This window comes from Sciurus carolinensis, chromosome 8 (assembly GCF_902686445.1).
Source record: "Sciurus carolinensis chromosome 8, mSciCar1.2, whole genome shotgun sequence".
Lineage (NCBI taxonomy): Eukaryota > Metazoa > Chordata > Mammalia > Rodentia > Sciuridae > Sciurus > Sciurus carolinensis.
This window is the reverse complement of record NC_062220.1, coordinates 59,864,739-59,881,751: the sequence shown is the minus strand read 5'-3', so window position 1 is coordinate 59,881,751 and position 17,013 is coordinate 59,864,739. Positions and strand designations below refer to the sequence as shown.

The following is a 17,013-nucleotide window of genomic DNA, read 5'->3' as shown; positions in this document are numbered from 1 at the left end:
AGGAATCTTCTTGATGATTATCAACTTTGAGTGAACAAGTTGTCTCTAGGCAAACACAATTATAAAAACACAATATTCGAGAGGGACTGTTCTTAATAATGTGTACTAACACATCATGTATCATTTGAGTCATTCTCATCTATCCTGAGAAAGAAGGCAAGAAGACAAAGGGGAAAAAATTGAGCAGCCCAAATTCCTCAGGGACTCGCCTCTCTCATCTCTAGCAGACAGAGGTCAGAAATAACCAGGCTCAGGCCCAGGTCACAATTACATGGGGTGTGGAGCTCAGTGGAAATTCAATGCTCAATTCTGGCAGGTCTGTTCTACCAAGGTCAGGACCTTGAATGGAAAGAAGTGAAACTTGGCATCAAGGCATCTGGAAAGCTATACTTGATAAGTTTGAAACAGTCTCCTCTGCACCTTCTGAGTCTACAGAAGTGACCCATTGCTTCTTGTTATTAAAGTGAAAAAAATAATCCCCATTAGCTTGAAGGTGATGCTTTAACATTTATTCTGCAGATACTTGAGAACTGACCTCCAATTCTCTTTTACCAGACTATTAGCTAGGATTGAGTCAAAATATAATCCATCAGGGAAAAACTGACTCTGCCATGGATAAAGGACCATGCACCAAAGATGCTGCAGATCTGAGCTAGGGTGTACCAGCAGGAGTCTTGAGAGTATGTGTGGGACTAAATCCCAAGGGTATTAAATTTGATAGATCTAGAGTTCTGTGACATAAACTTGATGAGGGAGAATGTATCAGTATGACAGTGACAATTAAAACACTGGCACAAACCACAAGAAGCAGTGATGATAAGTTCCTTGTTGCTTGGAAAAAATGAAGCGACTACATAAAATGAAATAAGACTTGCAGAATTTTCATAGCAGATGGTCAGAAAGTAAAGAAATGGTTCATATAAATGTCACTGTAATATAAGTAGACTATATGAAATCAGAAACCCATCTCCAAACTATGTTTCACAAGAGAATCCAAAGAACACTGCAATTATCAAATTAAAAAGGAGTTTGCTGGTGAGTGGCATCACCATTGAGAGGCTCAGTTGATGCCATTTTCCATAAGTCAGAGCTGAGAGTCAGAGTCGTTCATAAATTTTGCACACTGGTTACAATGGGGATAATAAGATACTTAAAAGAGAGAAGTCATGCTCTCGAAGAGTCCAAAAGAAGATATCTCTCATGAGAAACATGATCAGAGTGGCAGCTACAAGTTCTGATTCAGAGAGCCATGGGAATTCTTAGTGGGGCACATCATTCCATGTGCACGATTGGTAGATAGCCAGTTAGGGTATTTCACAATTTATACAAATAAGCAAACTAAAAGATTCATGATCTTGAGATTAGGGAAGTCCCTCCAATAAAAAGTCATGATCTCATGCCCAGTACCCACAGCTAATTTGCAGACCCAGAATTCATTAACTAAAAAAGCAGCTGAGCCCTTTTGAAGAAAAAAAAAATCCACTTCAGAAATAATTCCCCTTTCTCCAAGGAAATCTTAGGTCATTTACTTCTGGCAAGTGATCAGTGTAAAAGGGGAATATCAGACATTTTGAGAACCACGGGTCACAGGGTTCAAGTCTGATTCTTAGGGCATCACTGTAACCTCAGATTCAGGGCTCATGGAGCCAGGTAAAATAAATGGAGTCCCAGTCCAAGTCCAGCTTACTGTCTAACTGTTCAACTCATGTGCCATGTGGTGAACATTTCCAGACCACTCAGACACAATAACATATAATCAGAGAGGACATGGTTATTGGCAGAAAACAGCATTAATTCCTTTGCCTGTGACAAAGGTCAAATGTGAGCTTTTGAAACTGCCACCTTCCCTGAAAAGGACAGTAAGTAAATAAAAAAATATCATGACTGGGGATAGATGGGAATGACAGAGATTAGTGCTGATCTTAACAACTTCAAAGATGTTGGTGGTCCCCATCCAAGCCCCATTGAAATCATAATTCTTTTCTCTACAAAAATTATTTGGCTCCTAATGGAGGAAAGGAAACTACCTTTCCTTTGGACTGGGCATAGTGACTTAACAGGAGGAAATCCTCTCTGTCTCAGGTATGAGGTATAAGGTATAAAGGCACTGATTTGAGGAGTATGTTATTTTACTCATCTGAGAAATGGGTTTACATTCAAGAAATAGACAATGATAAATATTTATGGTCTAACTCAGGTTTAGGTTAATTCTTTCACCCACTATTACAGTGTAGCTACATGGGATCATTGTTGTCTCAACATGACATCACGTTGTTCCATTTTATCTACCCCATCACATTAATTATACAGATGAACAATAAGTGGTAAGAGAGTTGGAAGCCTTGATAAGATATCTGCCCAGAAAAGTGTGGAAAATGAACCCTAGAAAGATTCAAAGAGGACAGCCCCCTTGCCAAACTCATTCCCTCCCTCTCTCCTTCCCTTCCTTCCTTCCTTCTTTCCTTCCTTCCTTCATTCCTTCCTTCCTTCCTTCCTTCCTTCCTTCCTTCCTTCCTTCCCCTGACTGCTCTGGTTTAGAATATGTTGTGATATTTCTTCTAAATTAAAGGAAAATTATTCCACTTTGTATTTCCCATACACTACAATAAATGCATAACACCTCAGAATCATATACTGTTTATTCAGTGACATTAAACGCTAACAAATTTGCCACTTACAGCAAGAAAGGGGTCTTCAGCAGGTCTAGGCTATAGGGTAGAAGCCCTTCCTCCTGGACCACCTGACCCAAAAGGACTCAATACTGAAAGAACATATGGCAATAAAGACATCCTGGGGAGTTTATGGAAAACCCCCCAAATAGCAGGCGTAGTGGTGCACACTTATCAACCCACCCACTGTAATCTCAACTCCTCAGGAGGTTAAGGCAGAAAGATCACAAGTTAGAGGCCAGCCTGGACAATTTAGAGACTACTTGTCTCAAAAATAAAGGAAGAAAAAATGGTACATAGGTCAGTGATAGAGTACCCCTGAGTTCAATCCCTGGTACCAAAAGCAAGAAAATAAGAAAAGTTATGGAATTGTGTATCACCTATATAATCGATCTTGTTTTTTGAAAAAGAAAATCAAATTAAGTTTCTAAATAGCCTACTAAAGAATTTGGTCTTATTTCATGGTACATTTTTTGTTATCTAAACCATTTTATATAAATTATTTCTCTTTTTAATGCTTTAATTATAGTTTTTAAATATAACCACAGTCTGAACACAACTGGAATCTTCATTTTATTTTTTATTGATTATTAGAAAGCATATCACTGTAAATATTTGACTCAAAACAAGCACACCTCTACAGCATATAAACCTTAGTTTAATTACAGAAGGGAAATTTAGACCTATCAAAATATGTGACAGGCTACACAAAAGTATCTAGCAATGGTGAGAAAAATGATTCTGTTTTATTGTTAAAAAGCCGTGTTTTTAAAAGACCTTTTCAAATAAAGCAAGTGACATGGCAACTTGGTGACCTTTATGCTGCTTAAAGTCAAATGTCTCCCATTGGAATCGCCTTCTTTTCTTAATTGTTCAACATCTTGACTTCTCCTGTCTGACTGTTCAATAGATATTGTATTCCTGTCACTGATGAAAAAGAAAAAAAAAAGTACTTTGTCAAAATATTTATAAAAACTTGAATTTCTATTAGATGATGGAAATACAAAAACAGGTCAATAAAGGTAAGGGAAATGTTTTCTATTTTGTTAAATACAATAGTTAATATTTATTTTGTGGAGATGACTTATAATTTTAATAATTACTTTTTAATTGGTTCTTTTTGGTTACACATGACAGTAGAATCATTTTGAAATAATTATAAAAGCATGGAATATACCTTGTTCTAATTCAGACTCCTCATCCAACCCCTGCTTTCCCTCGCCCAACCCTTGCTCCATTCCCTCTAGTGATCTTTTTGCCATTTACCCATAGTTATTTTTTTAATTAATTTCTTGTGGATGTACATGTTGGTGGGATTCACCATGGTGTATTCATGTATGTACATAGAAAGTGTGTAAGATTCATCCCACTGTTTTGCCTTTTCCTATCCCCCCTTCCTTACCTTCACTCCCCTTTGTCTACTCCAGTGAACTTCTATCACCCCACCCCTATTGTGGATTAACTTCCACATATCAGCTAAAACATTCTACATTTGGTTTGGGGATTGGCTTAGTTCACTTAACATGACAGTATGTAGATCACACCAAATGTCGTAAAGTCATTCTTATTTATGGCTAAGTATTAATCCACTGTGTTTTCTTTACCTATTCATCTGTAGAAAGGCACCTAGGCTGGGTCCATAGCTATTGTGAACTGTGCAGTTGCATCACTGTAGTAAGCTGATTTTAAGTCCTTTGGGTATATAACAAGAAGTGGTATGACTGGGTCAAATGGTGAGTCCATTTTCTAGTTTTTTGAGGAATCTCTATACTTCTTTCCTGAATAGATGCACGAATTTGCAGACCCCATTTGTTATGTATGAGTATTCCCTTTTTCCCACATCCTCACTAACATTTATTGTTACATGTAGTCTTGATAATTGCCATTATGACTCAGTGTAGTTTTAATTTGCATTTGTCTAATTGCTAGAGATGTCAGACATTTTTTCATATATTCATTGACCATTCATATTTCTTCTTCCTCTTGAGTTAAGAGTTAAAACATTTTAGCAAACATGGTGTACCTAATCCACTCTTTTTTTCCTCTACTTTTTTTTGAACATAAAAGTCACAGTTATTCACCAGGACATGAAACACTGAAAGATACACTGTGGTGAATAAATACAGAGATAAGTGAGTTATTTTCCATCTGAAGAAAGCACGCAGTATGTGGAATTGACCATCACTGGCTGAGAACACTCACTCTCCTTTACTGAATATGATAAAACTATGGATAAACTTCCCTGTGGGCATCAGCACACCACACACACACGGGGTCACATTTGTCCAGGTTGAGTGTATAGTGAAGAAAAATATTGGGATAGAAACAAGATTACTGTAAGGACTACTTCAGGTTGTGCAAGGGGATAGCAGAGAGTTCTGAAAGGGACATCTTTGGAAGAATAAAAACTAATAATGTTGGAGTTGAAATAAAATTATTTTGAGAAATTGGTAAAAACATATCTTTTTTTTCATCAGAAAGAAAATTATTTCATGAAGTCGTTTCAGATATAAAGTCCACCAAAGCATGCCTTAATTACAATGGATAGAAAGCAGGAAAAGTGAATTGACCTTAATGATAACAATATCTTCCTTTATGTAGACTATAGTCTACAACCCCAGGTTTATAGTAGTGGCCTCCAAGGTTGGGGAATACATGACAGAGGGTGCACAAGGCAGTCTGACCACTATAGAACATTTGCTAGGAGTTTCATTTATTGTTATATTTTTCTCACTAAAAAATATACCTTGTCTAAATTTTTGATGCTTGTGATCAAAATAGTACAGTCCTTCATATACAAACACCCTTATGTAACGTGCTAAAAATACAAAGATGTATTGGAATTGTCGTTGAAAATGTATTTTCTGATTAAGCTGTATGATGGAAAAGGTTTGAAGAGTGATTATGTTGCAAATAAAATGGCACACTTGAATGTTACTTGGTCCTTTCAGTGAAGGGGATTTACATAACCACTTTATAGCATGGATTATAATTTATTAACTTTTTAAAAATTTTCCACATTTTTATTGGTGCATTACAGTTGTACGTAACTATAGGATTTATCGTTACATATTCATACATGCATACGTGTATACGTGCACACAATATAACAATATAGTTTTAGCCAATACTTCCCAGTACTTCTGCTCTCTGCTCTCTTTCTACCTCCTGGTTCTCTGCTGATTTTCACAAGATCACCCTGTCACTTTTCTTTCCTTTCTCTTTTTAGCTTCCACATTTGAAAGAAAATATATGACTCTTGTCTTCTGAATTTGACTTATTTCACTTGCCATGGTGGAATCTAATTATGGTTGCCTCAGAGATGGGTAGGTATGTAGTGGGGTGACATGGGGGGATCTGGAAGGCAGTTGCTTTTCATGACAAGCCTTTGCTATTATTTTAATTTTACCCAATTCTTACATTATTTAGGACTTTCAAAGAAAACATTTTTTATTAAATTGAGTTTAAGATCAGATTTTTGTGTTGTGATAGTGCCATCACGTGCTATATCAAGTGGCACACTAATCAGTCTGGAAGTTACACAGTTATTCAAATTAGTGTTTTCTAAATACTACTCTCTTTACAATAATTCAAAATATTGGTTAAAAATACACATTTCCAAATCCTTCTCCTTAAAGAGCAGGGGTGGGGCCCATAAATCTATCATGTTTTAAGCATCTCAGATAATTCTTAGGATTAGGCAATCTTGGAAAACATTGCTCCTGAATACATTTGCTGAAATTTTGATGGAGATATGAAGTTGTCATTTCAACAAGTTTTCATGGTATGCAGGATGTTTGTCTATATTCATTTTGTAGCATATGAAATTTAAAATCAGCATATTTTTTATTATACATGTTTTATTCAAAGTTTAACATGAATAACAGGTAGTAAATATTTTCATGTATTTTTATTTTGGTTTAATTTATGTTATTCAAAGCTCAGCCAACATAATGCTTCTCTCCATCCACAGACAGATGAACTTTTAGATGCCCTACTTCAATCTCAGTTCCCACCCTAGGAACTCACAACTCACTCCTCCTGTTGGCTATTTTATTGTCATTCTTACCTATTATCTCCTGCTTTCTGCTTCACTTCTTCCTTCATTTTTCAGAGCCTGTTTCTCCTAATGGGGTCAACCTATCCCAATCATAAACCAGGCATGAGCGACAGGATGTAAAGGACATTAAGAATGTCCTTCCTTCTGCCTTGGGCAGTGTCTCAATCTGCTGCACACTTGAATCACCTGGGAGGTAAGCAGGCCTTTAACACCTCTCAACCCCAGTCAAGGAGAACTGTTATGACTAGGACACAGATTTCAGCACCTTTTAATAAGAATGATACCTCCAGTTCACGGGTGAGGGAACTGAAGTTGAAACAGAATGAGTGCTTCCTCCAAATTATATGAAAATTAAGTCATGAAGTTATGGCTCCAGTGCAAACTTCTCTTTTCCTAATCCCCAGTTCTTCCCTCTATCTCTTTATCATATTATCATATAAACAAAATTTTATTTCCATTTATTACTCTAGTAAAATTTCCCCCTTATCATAATACATATACACACAGATAAGAGAGTCATATTTTAGGACAAAAATACTTTGGATTATCTCTTGAGTCAAAAAGGACTTTTGAAGGACAAAAATACTTCATAGCTATCCCTTTATGTTGTGCTACTTGAATACTCATGTCATTCAGTCATTAATCCCTTGTACCAAGATGTTTACCTTTTTAAAGGTTACCAGCAATCTCTTAAATAGCAAATCCCCTCTTAAGCAAATGTGAGTAGGGTACCTAGTATTTACTTGGCACTGAGGATAAACATTAAATTAATATCTCCAAGAAGAAAGACAAAGATAGAGGCTAATGATATCATATATGTTGGTGTTTTAGGAACACAGTGGAGACACACCATTCAGGGAAGGGTGTCTTAGGAACACAGTGGAGATACACCCATTCAGGGAAGTTTATCCAGGTGATGTCTGAGCTGTCTCATTTTACAAATAGTACTTAGCTAGCTAAAGAAGGGTAAAGTCGAACAGAAAGAACATAAAATGAAAAAGTAAAAATAAATAAATAAATAAAAATAAAATGAAAAAGTGATATAACAAGAATATTCTTCACAAAAGAATAAGGGCATGATATGTTGTGACCAACTTACTAAGCTAATGGTGCTATACTCACAGAACTGACAATATATTTGAGATTGAATTTTCTAGTGATATTGAAGAATTTTCATTTGCTAAGGATTTGTAATTTTAACAATGTAAATTTAGCTCTGTCTGTATTTCCTTGTAGGAAAATTTGAAATGTTATTACCTCTTCTGGGGCTTCATAAGGACTGAATATTATGTGCTTTTTGCTCACAGGGACTGGCACTTAGAACATGCCCACACAATGTTGTCCATGAAGAGTTGAGTCATTACCCAGTAAAAGTGGAAGTAGTGTTTGAATTTAAGAAATTTAGTAAAGAAACAGCAAGGCCAATTAGGAGGCTATTGCTTTGGTAGGCAAAAGTGATTAATTAAGGCCATTCAGGTTGTAATGGAGATTTATGTGGGATATCTAGAAAGTATTTGAAACTACTTAAAGAATAGGATTTGTGAGTTTTCAGAATATAGATTTCAAGAAAAAGTATCTAAAAAATTCATGAATCATTGTGATAAAGAAAAATTAATGGATTTTTTAAAACAGTAGAACAACTTCTTATAATATACTTGGATCTTTAAGCAAAAATAAGCATTTGTAATTCTCCAAGAATATTTTACATAATCAAAACTTTACATTAATCACACCATAAGATGCTCCCTAGTATTGTGAAATATTTCATGTTTAAAAAGTACTTTTTAAACATAGGAACATTGATACCATATTCTGCTTCTTACCAGGGTCAATTCCATGTCCATCATAAACTGTTGACAACTAGAAGAAAAAATGTACAATTGTTATTTTATTTCAAATGTTTTTTTCTAAATGTCAATAGTGACACTGTCAATGACCTTGTAATTCCTAATGGAATTACTACTTTGCAATTCACAGGCCCACTCTACTGGAGTCATTTATACTCCAAGAAATATGACAACTGAATAAAATAATTGTCTTATCTAATCACTTATGTATTAAGTCATTACTTACAACATACTGAAAGCCTCCATATAGTTTCAGAACAATTTACTTGTTGATATTAGAACTGCACTCAGGTCATATCCAAATATTGCTCACCATTACACAGTGTTCTCAGGGCAGCTAGAAAAATTGTGCACTAACACCTTCCTATTGACTTTGTAACAATAAGTATAAAGAAATCAAAATTAGGTCATACCTCTCCCAAATTGTGTGCCATTGACAATTTAGATAATGGCTATTTCAGTGGAGTATTGAATACATGGAGATCTCTCACTGAGTTGAATAGATATTTGGAGGTGAGAAATTATGTATAACCAACCTACACAACTATTTTGAAGGATAGTACTCTGCAGGGTAACAGAAAAGGGATGGTTGCAGAAAGCATCAGAGGAAGTACTTCAAAAGTAGAAGATATTAAGTCATATCAGGTTATGCAAATAATCTAGCAGTGAAAGATAGAGAGAAAATGTTTCCATGAGAAGACCAGAGACCTGGGTACCCAAATTATAACTGGAATGGATGCATATACATGGAAGCAGGGGTACCACCTCTGGACCTGGGAAGTCAGGATATATGTTACTGATGCAACCAAGTTTGTGGAGTTGGTTTTAAGGGTCTGAGAGAGTTTTTAAATTTAATATGTCTTTTGTTTGTGAAATGTGCAGATAAATCACAGTGGAGAGCGAGAAGAGATGGATGTGTTGGAGATTTGAGAAAAGCAGGAGAACTGTGAATTTTCATCACTGAAGGTGGTAAAGTGAATTTATTTGGAATCTATAGTCTGGTGTGGTTACATTAAGCTACGATTTGAAAACATGGTCATAAATCAGAACTGAGTGCAGAGCACATAATTGTGTTACTTTCAATAGGAACACACTGCTGCTTAAATGCAGTCACAGATTCAATGACAGATTGCTTTAATCAGGACTGAAGTTATTTACCTGAATTTGAAGGAGATGGTGTGACAAAGAGTGAGCTCTTTGTGAATAAAGTAACAATGCTGGACAATGAAATCCAATCAGGATACGCAATAAAATGACATTAGAGAAGTAATGGAGAAAGAAAAAGTAACAAGGTTTTTAGCATAGAAGATTTGGAATAAATTAATAAACCTAAATATTTTGGATTAAGTTGGATAATAAGCAGAGTGTGATATTTGGACACTAGATTTTTGAAGTGTTATAATTATTGATAATGTTACAGTCTTGAGTGTGACCATAGGGATGGGTGTCTGGAATAGGAAGGAGGACAAATTAAAAGGAACAAAGGAGTTAAAAGAATGATCAGCCATGATATATTTTGATTATTTTTGTAGAGGCTAAATATGCTATAAATATGCCAGGAAGTATGAAAGGAAAAACCTTGGGAGCTAAGAATTAAAGTCACTGAAGAATTGGGGAATAATAATAAAATAGGTAAGGATCATTAAAATCTGACAATACATACTCCCGAAGCAGTAATTTGTAAAGAAGGAAAGAGATGTACTCTGCACAAGGAAGAAATTTAGGAAAGATAAGTCACTTAGTGCCTGTCTAAGCTTTGAGAAAATGTTTGTGCATACATTCCATGGTGATGTTCTTCAGGGACATTTCCATTAGTGCACAAAAGTGAAAGCAATAATGTGGCAGAAAAGCAATGATGACTCTATGTCGGCTCTGGGGATGCATTTAACTTAGGCTGAGTGGTAGTGGTAAAATTGGAGAAGATCGCAGGGTAAGTAAGCAGAGTCCTAAGATATGAGAAAGGTAAAAGAGAAAGGAATACTGGCCCAAGTGGAAGAAAAGCTGGTAAAAAGTCTTGGTATTTGTTTATCATACTTCATGTCAAGACTCTGCAACCTTTTCCCACTCTTCTCCATCTATAAACATACACCAATTCTTCACCGTATCTCTGGTGCTAATTCTTTCACAAAATTTTCTCTGATCTACCTCACAAGGACCTTGCTGTTCTCTGAATACTTATGGAGCTGATTGGATGCACTCTGCATGTTAAGAAGAATTAATAAACTGTCATACATTATTCCCTATAATTTTTTACTTATATCTTTACCAGCTGGATTATGGGCTCTTGAAGAGTGAAAGCCATGTTTTATGCTTCCTAAAATTCTCCCAAGTAATCAGAAGAGTGGCCTGTAATCGTTAAGTGTTACATAAATACCTACAGAATTAATATTACTGATTAGAGTAATATATATGCTAATGGCCTTTGTAGTAACTGGAAAATACTTTACCGCTCCAAAGGCATTGAATCAAATGTAGTTCTACATAAAAATTAATCCTGTAATTTAGCAAAACGTTGTGGTTTGCAATTTAATCTCACCTATTTTTTTCATCCTTCAAAGGGAGAAAACATGGTAAAGGAAATTTGAAAGCCATTTCACCAATACACCATCAATTTAGATTTCTCCTGCTATATCATTTCCCTCATCAATGTCACCAATGTCAAGTACTTAAAGTACAATGTTAGCTCCTTTTTCAATTTTCACTTCTACACTCAGTTGAAGTCCATATATTCTCTCATTTTGATTTATGAGTTCACATTCACTACAGTTTATTTGCAAATGTATTATTGTCTGGACTCCATGAAAAATGCAAGAATAACTATTCTAGTGTCTCTGACATGAGTTCTCTCTTTGTCCTTACCTGATGATTTCCAGGCAGCAAGTTTGGTTTTGTGTTTGGTTTGGGATCACTACTCAGTAAGTTTCCATGCCTACAAAAAGCATTAAAGAAAATTTTGAAATATTTACTTTAATCTCTAACACAAAAGATATATTTTAGTGGTTATGTGCACAAATAATAAATGATGCAATAGTTTCTTTTATAATAGGTAAGCCAACACTACACAATGCTATATTTAAATAGTCTGTAAAGTAGCTCTTAATAGTCTTTTATAACTCAGAATCACTTATGTTCTTATATTAAGATTAATAGAAGTGTTTATTATTAATAATCTTAGTATCTTTTCTAAATAAAGTAATGGATCTCAATGCTGTTCTAAGTAAAAGTTTATGTATTTCATTTGGTTTCTTGAAACATGATATTTGTTCTCATCCCTGTGGCTCTTATGCCTCTTATCATTAAACAAATAACTTAACTTGAAAACAGTACTAATGCCATTCAATGGCAACAGAAAATCAATACTAGGTCATAATGAGCATTTGTAAATACAATTCTGCTCTCTACTATGTCTCCATACTTGGAATCCTATTTAGGTGGTCAATAAATATTGAAGAATTAAGTTTGGGCTACTTAAAAAATTAACAAAGAATCTAAATGTAACTTTTAAAAATGTTAATCAAAATCTTATATTTCTAAGTTTAATGTATATTGAAGCATTTAGGACCCAGCTTGTAAAGTCTAAAATTCCTTCCTTTAAAACATCAAATCTGCTTTTACCTTGGTATCTGCACTGGCTCCTTCACAGTGAGACTTGGTTGATGCTCCTGATGTTTGTGACAGTGAGGAAATAATCTTGAACAGGCAGGAACACTAAAGTTAAAGGGAGTGGAGGGGACATGGAGGACATTGACAAAAGTAAACCAAAGTGCTTATTTTTTTTCAAAATTAGTTCCCTGCTTCAATCTTAATAAAAATAGCATTGAAATTCCCATGCCAAAAAAAAATACAACTTAATCTAAATATAATGCCAGTTAAGAAGAATTTCTTTTGAATTTTAAAATGAACACAATATCCTTAATTTTATAAGGATAAATTAAATTAATTTTATAATTTTATCCTTCATTTTAATAAAACTTCCATAAGAAAATAATGATTTGTAGATGGGGTGGTGGCTTAAAATAACAGAAAATAACTTTTTAAATGTTAAAAATATTTCATAATAACATTTCTACATTGAGGGGGAACTAGGAGATATATATAACATTAGATAAATGAAAAGTTTGTAGTTTAGCAGATACTATATTTAGCACTTTAATTTCTGTCATGCTTGGTTATAGCACATCCATAGAACCATTCCATGATAAGGTATGTTTAAGGACTGGGGAGATAGCTCAGTTGGTAGAGTACTTGCCTTGCAAGTACTAAGGCCCTGGGTTCAATCCCCAGCACTGCAAAAAAAAAAAAAAAAAAAAAAAAAAGATAAGGTATGTTTAAGACCAGGAATTCCTCATAAAAAAAGAGGAAATTTTTGAAACCACTGATTGTACCTTCTTAATTCACTGACTTCCTTGTTTTTTTTAAATAATAAATTATATTTTTATTCAGGCAGTTTATACTATAATTACAAATTAACATAATATTCTAAGGTATATTTCTCCTTCAAAACAGAAATTTAAGTTCCCTAAACTATCTTTATTTTATATAAAGGTCTTGGTTGTCCTTCCTAAACCTTTACTTTCAGGCTAACATGTATTACCTTGTGGAATCGACACTCCATACCCCAGGGTAAGAACCAACCTTACTAGTAACTAACATTACTTTCTAACAAAAGTAAAACAGTAGAGTTCATATTAACCTGTTTACATTTCTATGCTTCTCAAAAGAACACCAAATCACTTTTAAATATATTTTGTGTCTTTTCTGTGTTCTTCCACTGGCTCTTTAAAATCCAACCTCAGTAGCACTTTGCCAGTGAAAAGTTCCTACCCAATCCCTCTAGGCAAGACTTAGGTACATTGCAGAAATATGTTTAAATACCAATTACCCTCCCATCACTTTCCCTTATAATCTAATGTAACCATTCATTTTCCTGTGCTCTTTATACCAAGGATGGTGCTCCTTGAGGGCAGGTATTATCTGTTATCATCTCTGTATTCTGGTTACCTGTCACAATATCTGAACCATAAGAACTCAGGAGATCATTCTTAAATGAATTCAATCCTCCTATAGTTACCACTGAAATTCTTTTTCTTACAGTTTGAGAACCTCTATCTATCCTTAGGTGGGTAAATCTTGTTTACATATGTATCAACTAAATTTTATTTATTTTCTGTAGGAATTTTCAAAATCTCATTTCTTTTTCCTTTGTTTAAAAGCTTGTATCATTGGATTGATCACTTAGAGAAAGAGCATTAGCTTTTGAACCAGATCTTAGTTAACATCCTGAATCTAATCTAAAACAGTGATACCGTTCTCTCTCAGCTTTGTTGAGATTATCAGCAAGGATAACATTTATGAAGCACTAAAAGTAATAGGTGAATTTCCCTTAACCTTTCCTTTCCACTTTCATCCTGGTCTTTTAAAGGCATCCTTGATGGGTTTTATGGAATTCAAACAAATTCAAATGGAAGCAAAACTAAAATCTTACTCTTTGAAGAGGCACCATGCGCCAGCGTACAGGCACACCATAAAAAGAGCGCCTGTTAGAGTTAATACTGCAGAAAACCAGTTATCAGGGATCCAGTAATAGGAAATCTTCTTCAAGACAGAAGTAGTTATCTGAGAAATACAAGAAATGTTTACTACACATTAACTGGTATTGTCAATGGTATTTTGACAAAAATATATAGCATTCACTGAGTTTTTCCCACATCACTGTTTCTTCTTTCTATATTATTAAAATAAGATATTCATATAAAATTAAAAAAAAAAGATTTTCACTTGATATTTATTTGAAAAATGAAAACTCCACATACAGCAACATACAAAGCATATTAAACTAACTCCTCTTTCTATTACTAAAGACAAACCAAAGTTTCTCTTTAAAAGTCAATGTCTTTGTTCGTAATATTGCATCCAGCCAGAACCCACTTTGCTGCCTTGCCCTCTTGGTGAGCATTGGTTCCATATCAGGGTCATCCTCTGCCTTTGCTTGTAAGAACCTTGACTTTGGGGTAGAAATTGCCTTACCCACTCTCTTTGCTCATATTTCTACCATAGCACATAGAATATTTCACCATATTTATTACTTTTAATTCTGACTTTTTCTACTGGGAAGTAAATTATTAAAGAAGGACCATTTCTACGCAGCTCTTGGCACAGAGAAGACATTAGAGAGTGTTGGCTGAATGACAGGTAGAATGAATCAGCAAGATGTTTACAGGGTGAAGTATTATTTTAAAAATTAGTCAGATCGCAGCTTCTCTTTTCTGCTTCCTATCATAAAAGGTTTTTTTTCAGGTGAATCCCCCTCACCATCTCAGGCAGACCACTTAAGAAGCCAGTAATTCATGCAAAACTTGTAGATTTTAACCTGGTGTCTGTCACTAAGATGGAGTATGTTCCCAGCAGATGGCAGCATAAGACAGGATAAATTCTGTGAACACATGCATTAAGTGTGCCAGTTTTTAAGTAACCTAATTCAGGAGGCTGGCTTCACATATATGAAAAAATAGATAAATAAATGAAAGTAAAAGGCAGGGAGAACAGACCTTTTCGAAAAGGATCAACAATGGTAATAGCAGAAATAGCACTATTTACGTGATTCAGTGAGAAGAATCCTGATCACTGTAGTTGTCAAGATTAAGTATTATCTGACTAAACATTCTGTTTATAGTACAATGGTATGGGCATGCCTGGACAAGAAAGATCAAGAAATTAGTCTAGTCTCCCACATGTTCAATGAAATACTGTACCCTTATTTTCCTAAGTAAATAATACTATACTGCATTTCCACATAATAAAAAGATGAAAAGATGACAGACAACTTGATTACCACTTAATCGCCTAGTTTTGTTTTCAGCTCCTTAAAAAATAATACCCCTACCAAGTGCAATTGGGAAGAATACCATTATTACCACAAAGAAAGAGATCTAGTCTACACCTGTTTTTCTTCCTTTCTTCTTTCTTTCCAAAAAATATTTACTAAATACTTACTATATTCCAAGGATCACCTTATACCATATAGAACTGTACAGCCTAAAAGGGTAGGGCCAGGATTTATTTATTACCCACTATGTACCAGAATTGGTCCAATTCTTTTAACTAAGTTATTTAAGTTTCCCTTAATACCCATTCTAAAAGAGAGGTGTTCACCACCAGCAGTTTACCAAAAAACAAACAAACAAAAAAAAAAAAACAAAAGGGAACAGAGACCCAGGGAGGCTTGGTGTGTTACTTGGAGTTCTATAGTCACAAGGGGCAGAATTGGTGTTCACATATAGATTTGCATCTCTTCAAGCACCAGGTTCTTTTCAGCTGATTGTGAAACTGAGGATATTGTGAGAGTTTTAAGAAAATATGTAATCTGTATCAAAGGGTCTGTAAATCACCATAGCTTTCATGTCAAAGTCACTATGCGTTTTTTTCCATGAGAAACCAGCTGTATAGAGCCAATTAAAGGCATCAGAAAATTGCTTAGAGGCTGGATGAAAGAATCATCCTCACTTATACTTTGCTTGCCTGATAAACAAGGGTATATTTTCCTGTTTCTTTGCTCTTTCGTTCCCTATCTTTTTCTCATGTACTTACACAAAATATATCTAAAGCTTTTGTTTTAAAAAACAACATTTTTTTTTAACATTTCAAAGCCTAAGACAAGTTGGGATATTACTTTGTTGCTGCAATGATATAAAAAGAGCAAAACCTTTCTACAGGGATTAAATATAATATTAATGACTTATATTTACATAACATGTTTATTACAAGAGCTTTCATATCTCATTTCATTTGATCCTTATAACATCTTTTGTACAATACATACAGCTATTCTAATCCCTCTAGTAATCCATGTACACTGAATAAATATTTAAATGTGTTTTATGTGCAGACTTAGCTTTCTCTTTACACCCTTTCAATTGGTGATTCAAAACAATCTTAAAAAAAACTGAATTTGGGGATTAGCATTGTATACACTTGATGTTTCCATAGCTTATTATCCCCTCATGTTTTAATTGCTTTTAAACTCTTGGGAGCCCCCTGAGGATAATAATCATGAGGATAAAGGCATATGCTCTTGTGTTATTTTTTATAGTCCAAACTGACTGCACTTGCTACCTCTGGTCTTGTCCTATTTTATCTTTGACTTTGCTGTTCTACTTTCAATTCTGAAACTATCTAAACTGACTTTTATGTTGTTTATAAAATAAAGCCCAAAGTCGACGGCATTGGCTCTGGGTCTTTATCAGTCAACCTAACCTACTTTTTTGGCCCTGCCTCTGGTCACCCTCTTCATGGACTCTAGACACTCTTGGTTGTTCATCTTTTGTGAGTAAACCACATGATCTCACATTTGTTCCTTAATTGCCATCATTTAAAAATATCTTTGCTTTATTTCTGTCCATCAAAGGCCTACATAAAATTCAAGTCTCTGTCATGGAGT

At 34.6% G+C, this 17,013-nt stretch overlaps 1 protein-coding gene across 1 annotated transcript in view; it reads right to left on the bottom strand.

The window, feature by feature from the left end:
• The window catches only part of LOC124991318 (cadherin EGF LAG seven-pass G-type receptor 2-like), a 138,975-nt gene that overhangs the window by 29,861 nt on the left and 92,101 nt on the right, over positions 1–17,013 (bottom strand). Inside the window, exons 19-22 of the mRNA XM_047562120.1 lie at positions 14,062–14,192; positions 12,192–12,284; positions 11,436–11,505; positions 10,722–10,774 (exon numbers count right to left, since the gene is read on the bottom strand). Of these exons, the coding sequence (XP_047418076.1) occupies positions 10,722–10,774; positions 11,436–11,505; positions 12,192–12,284; positions 14,062–14,192 (347 nt within the window). The remainder of the gene's footprint in view (positions 1–10,721; positions 10,775–11,435; positions 11,506–12,191; positions 12,285–14,061; positions 14,193–17,013) is intronic.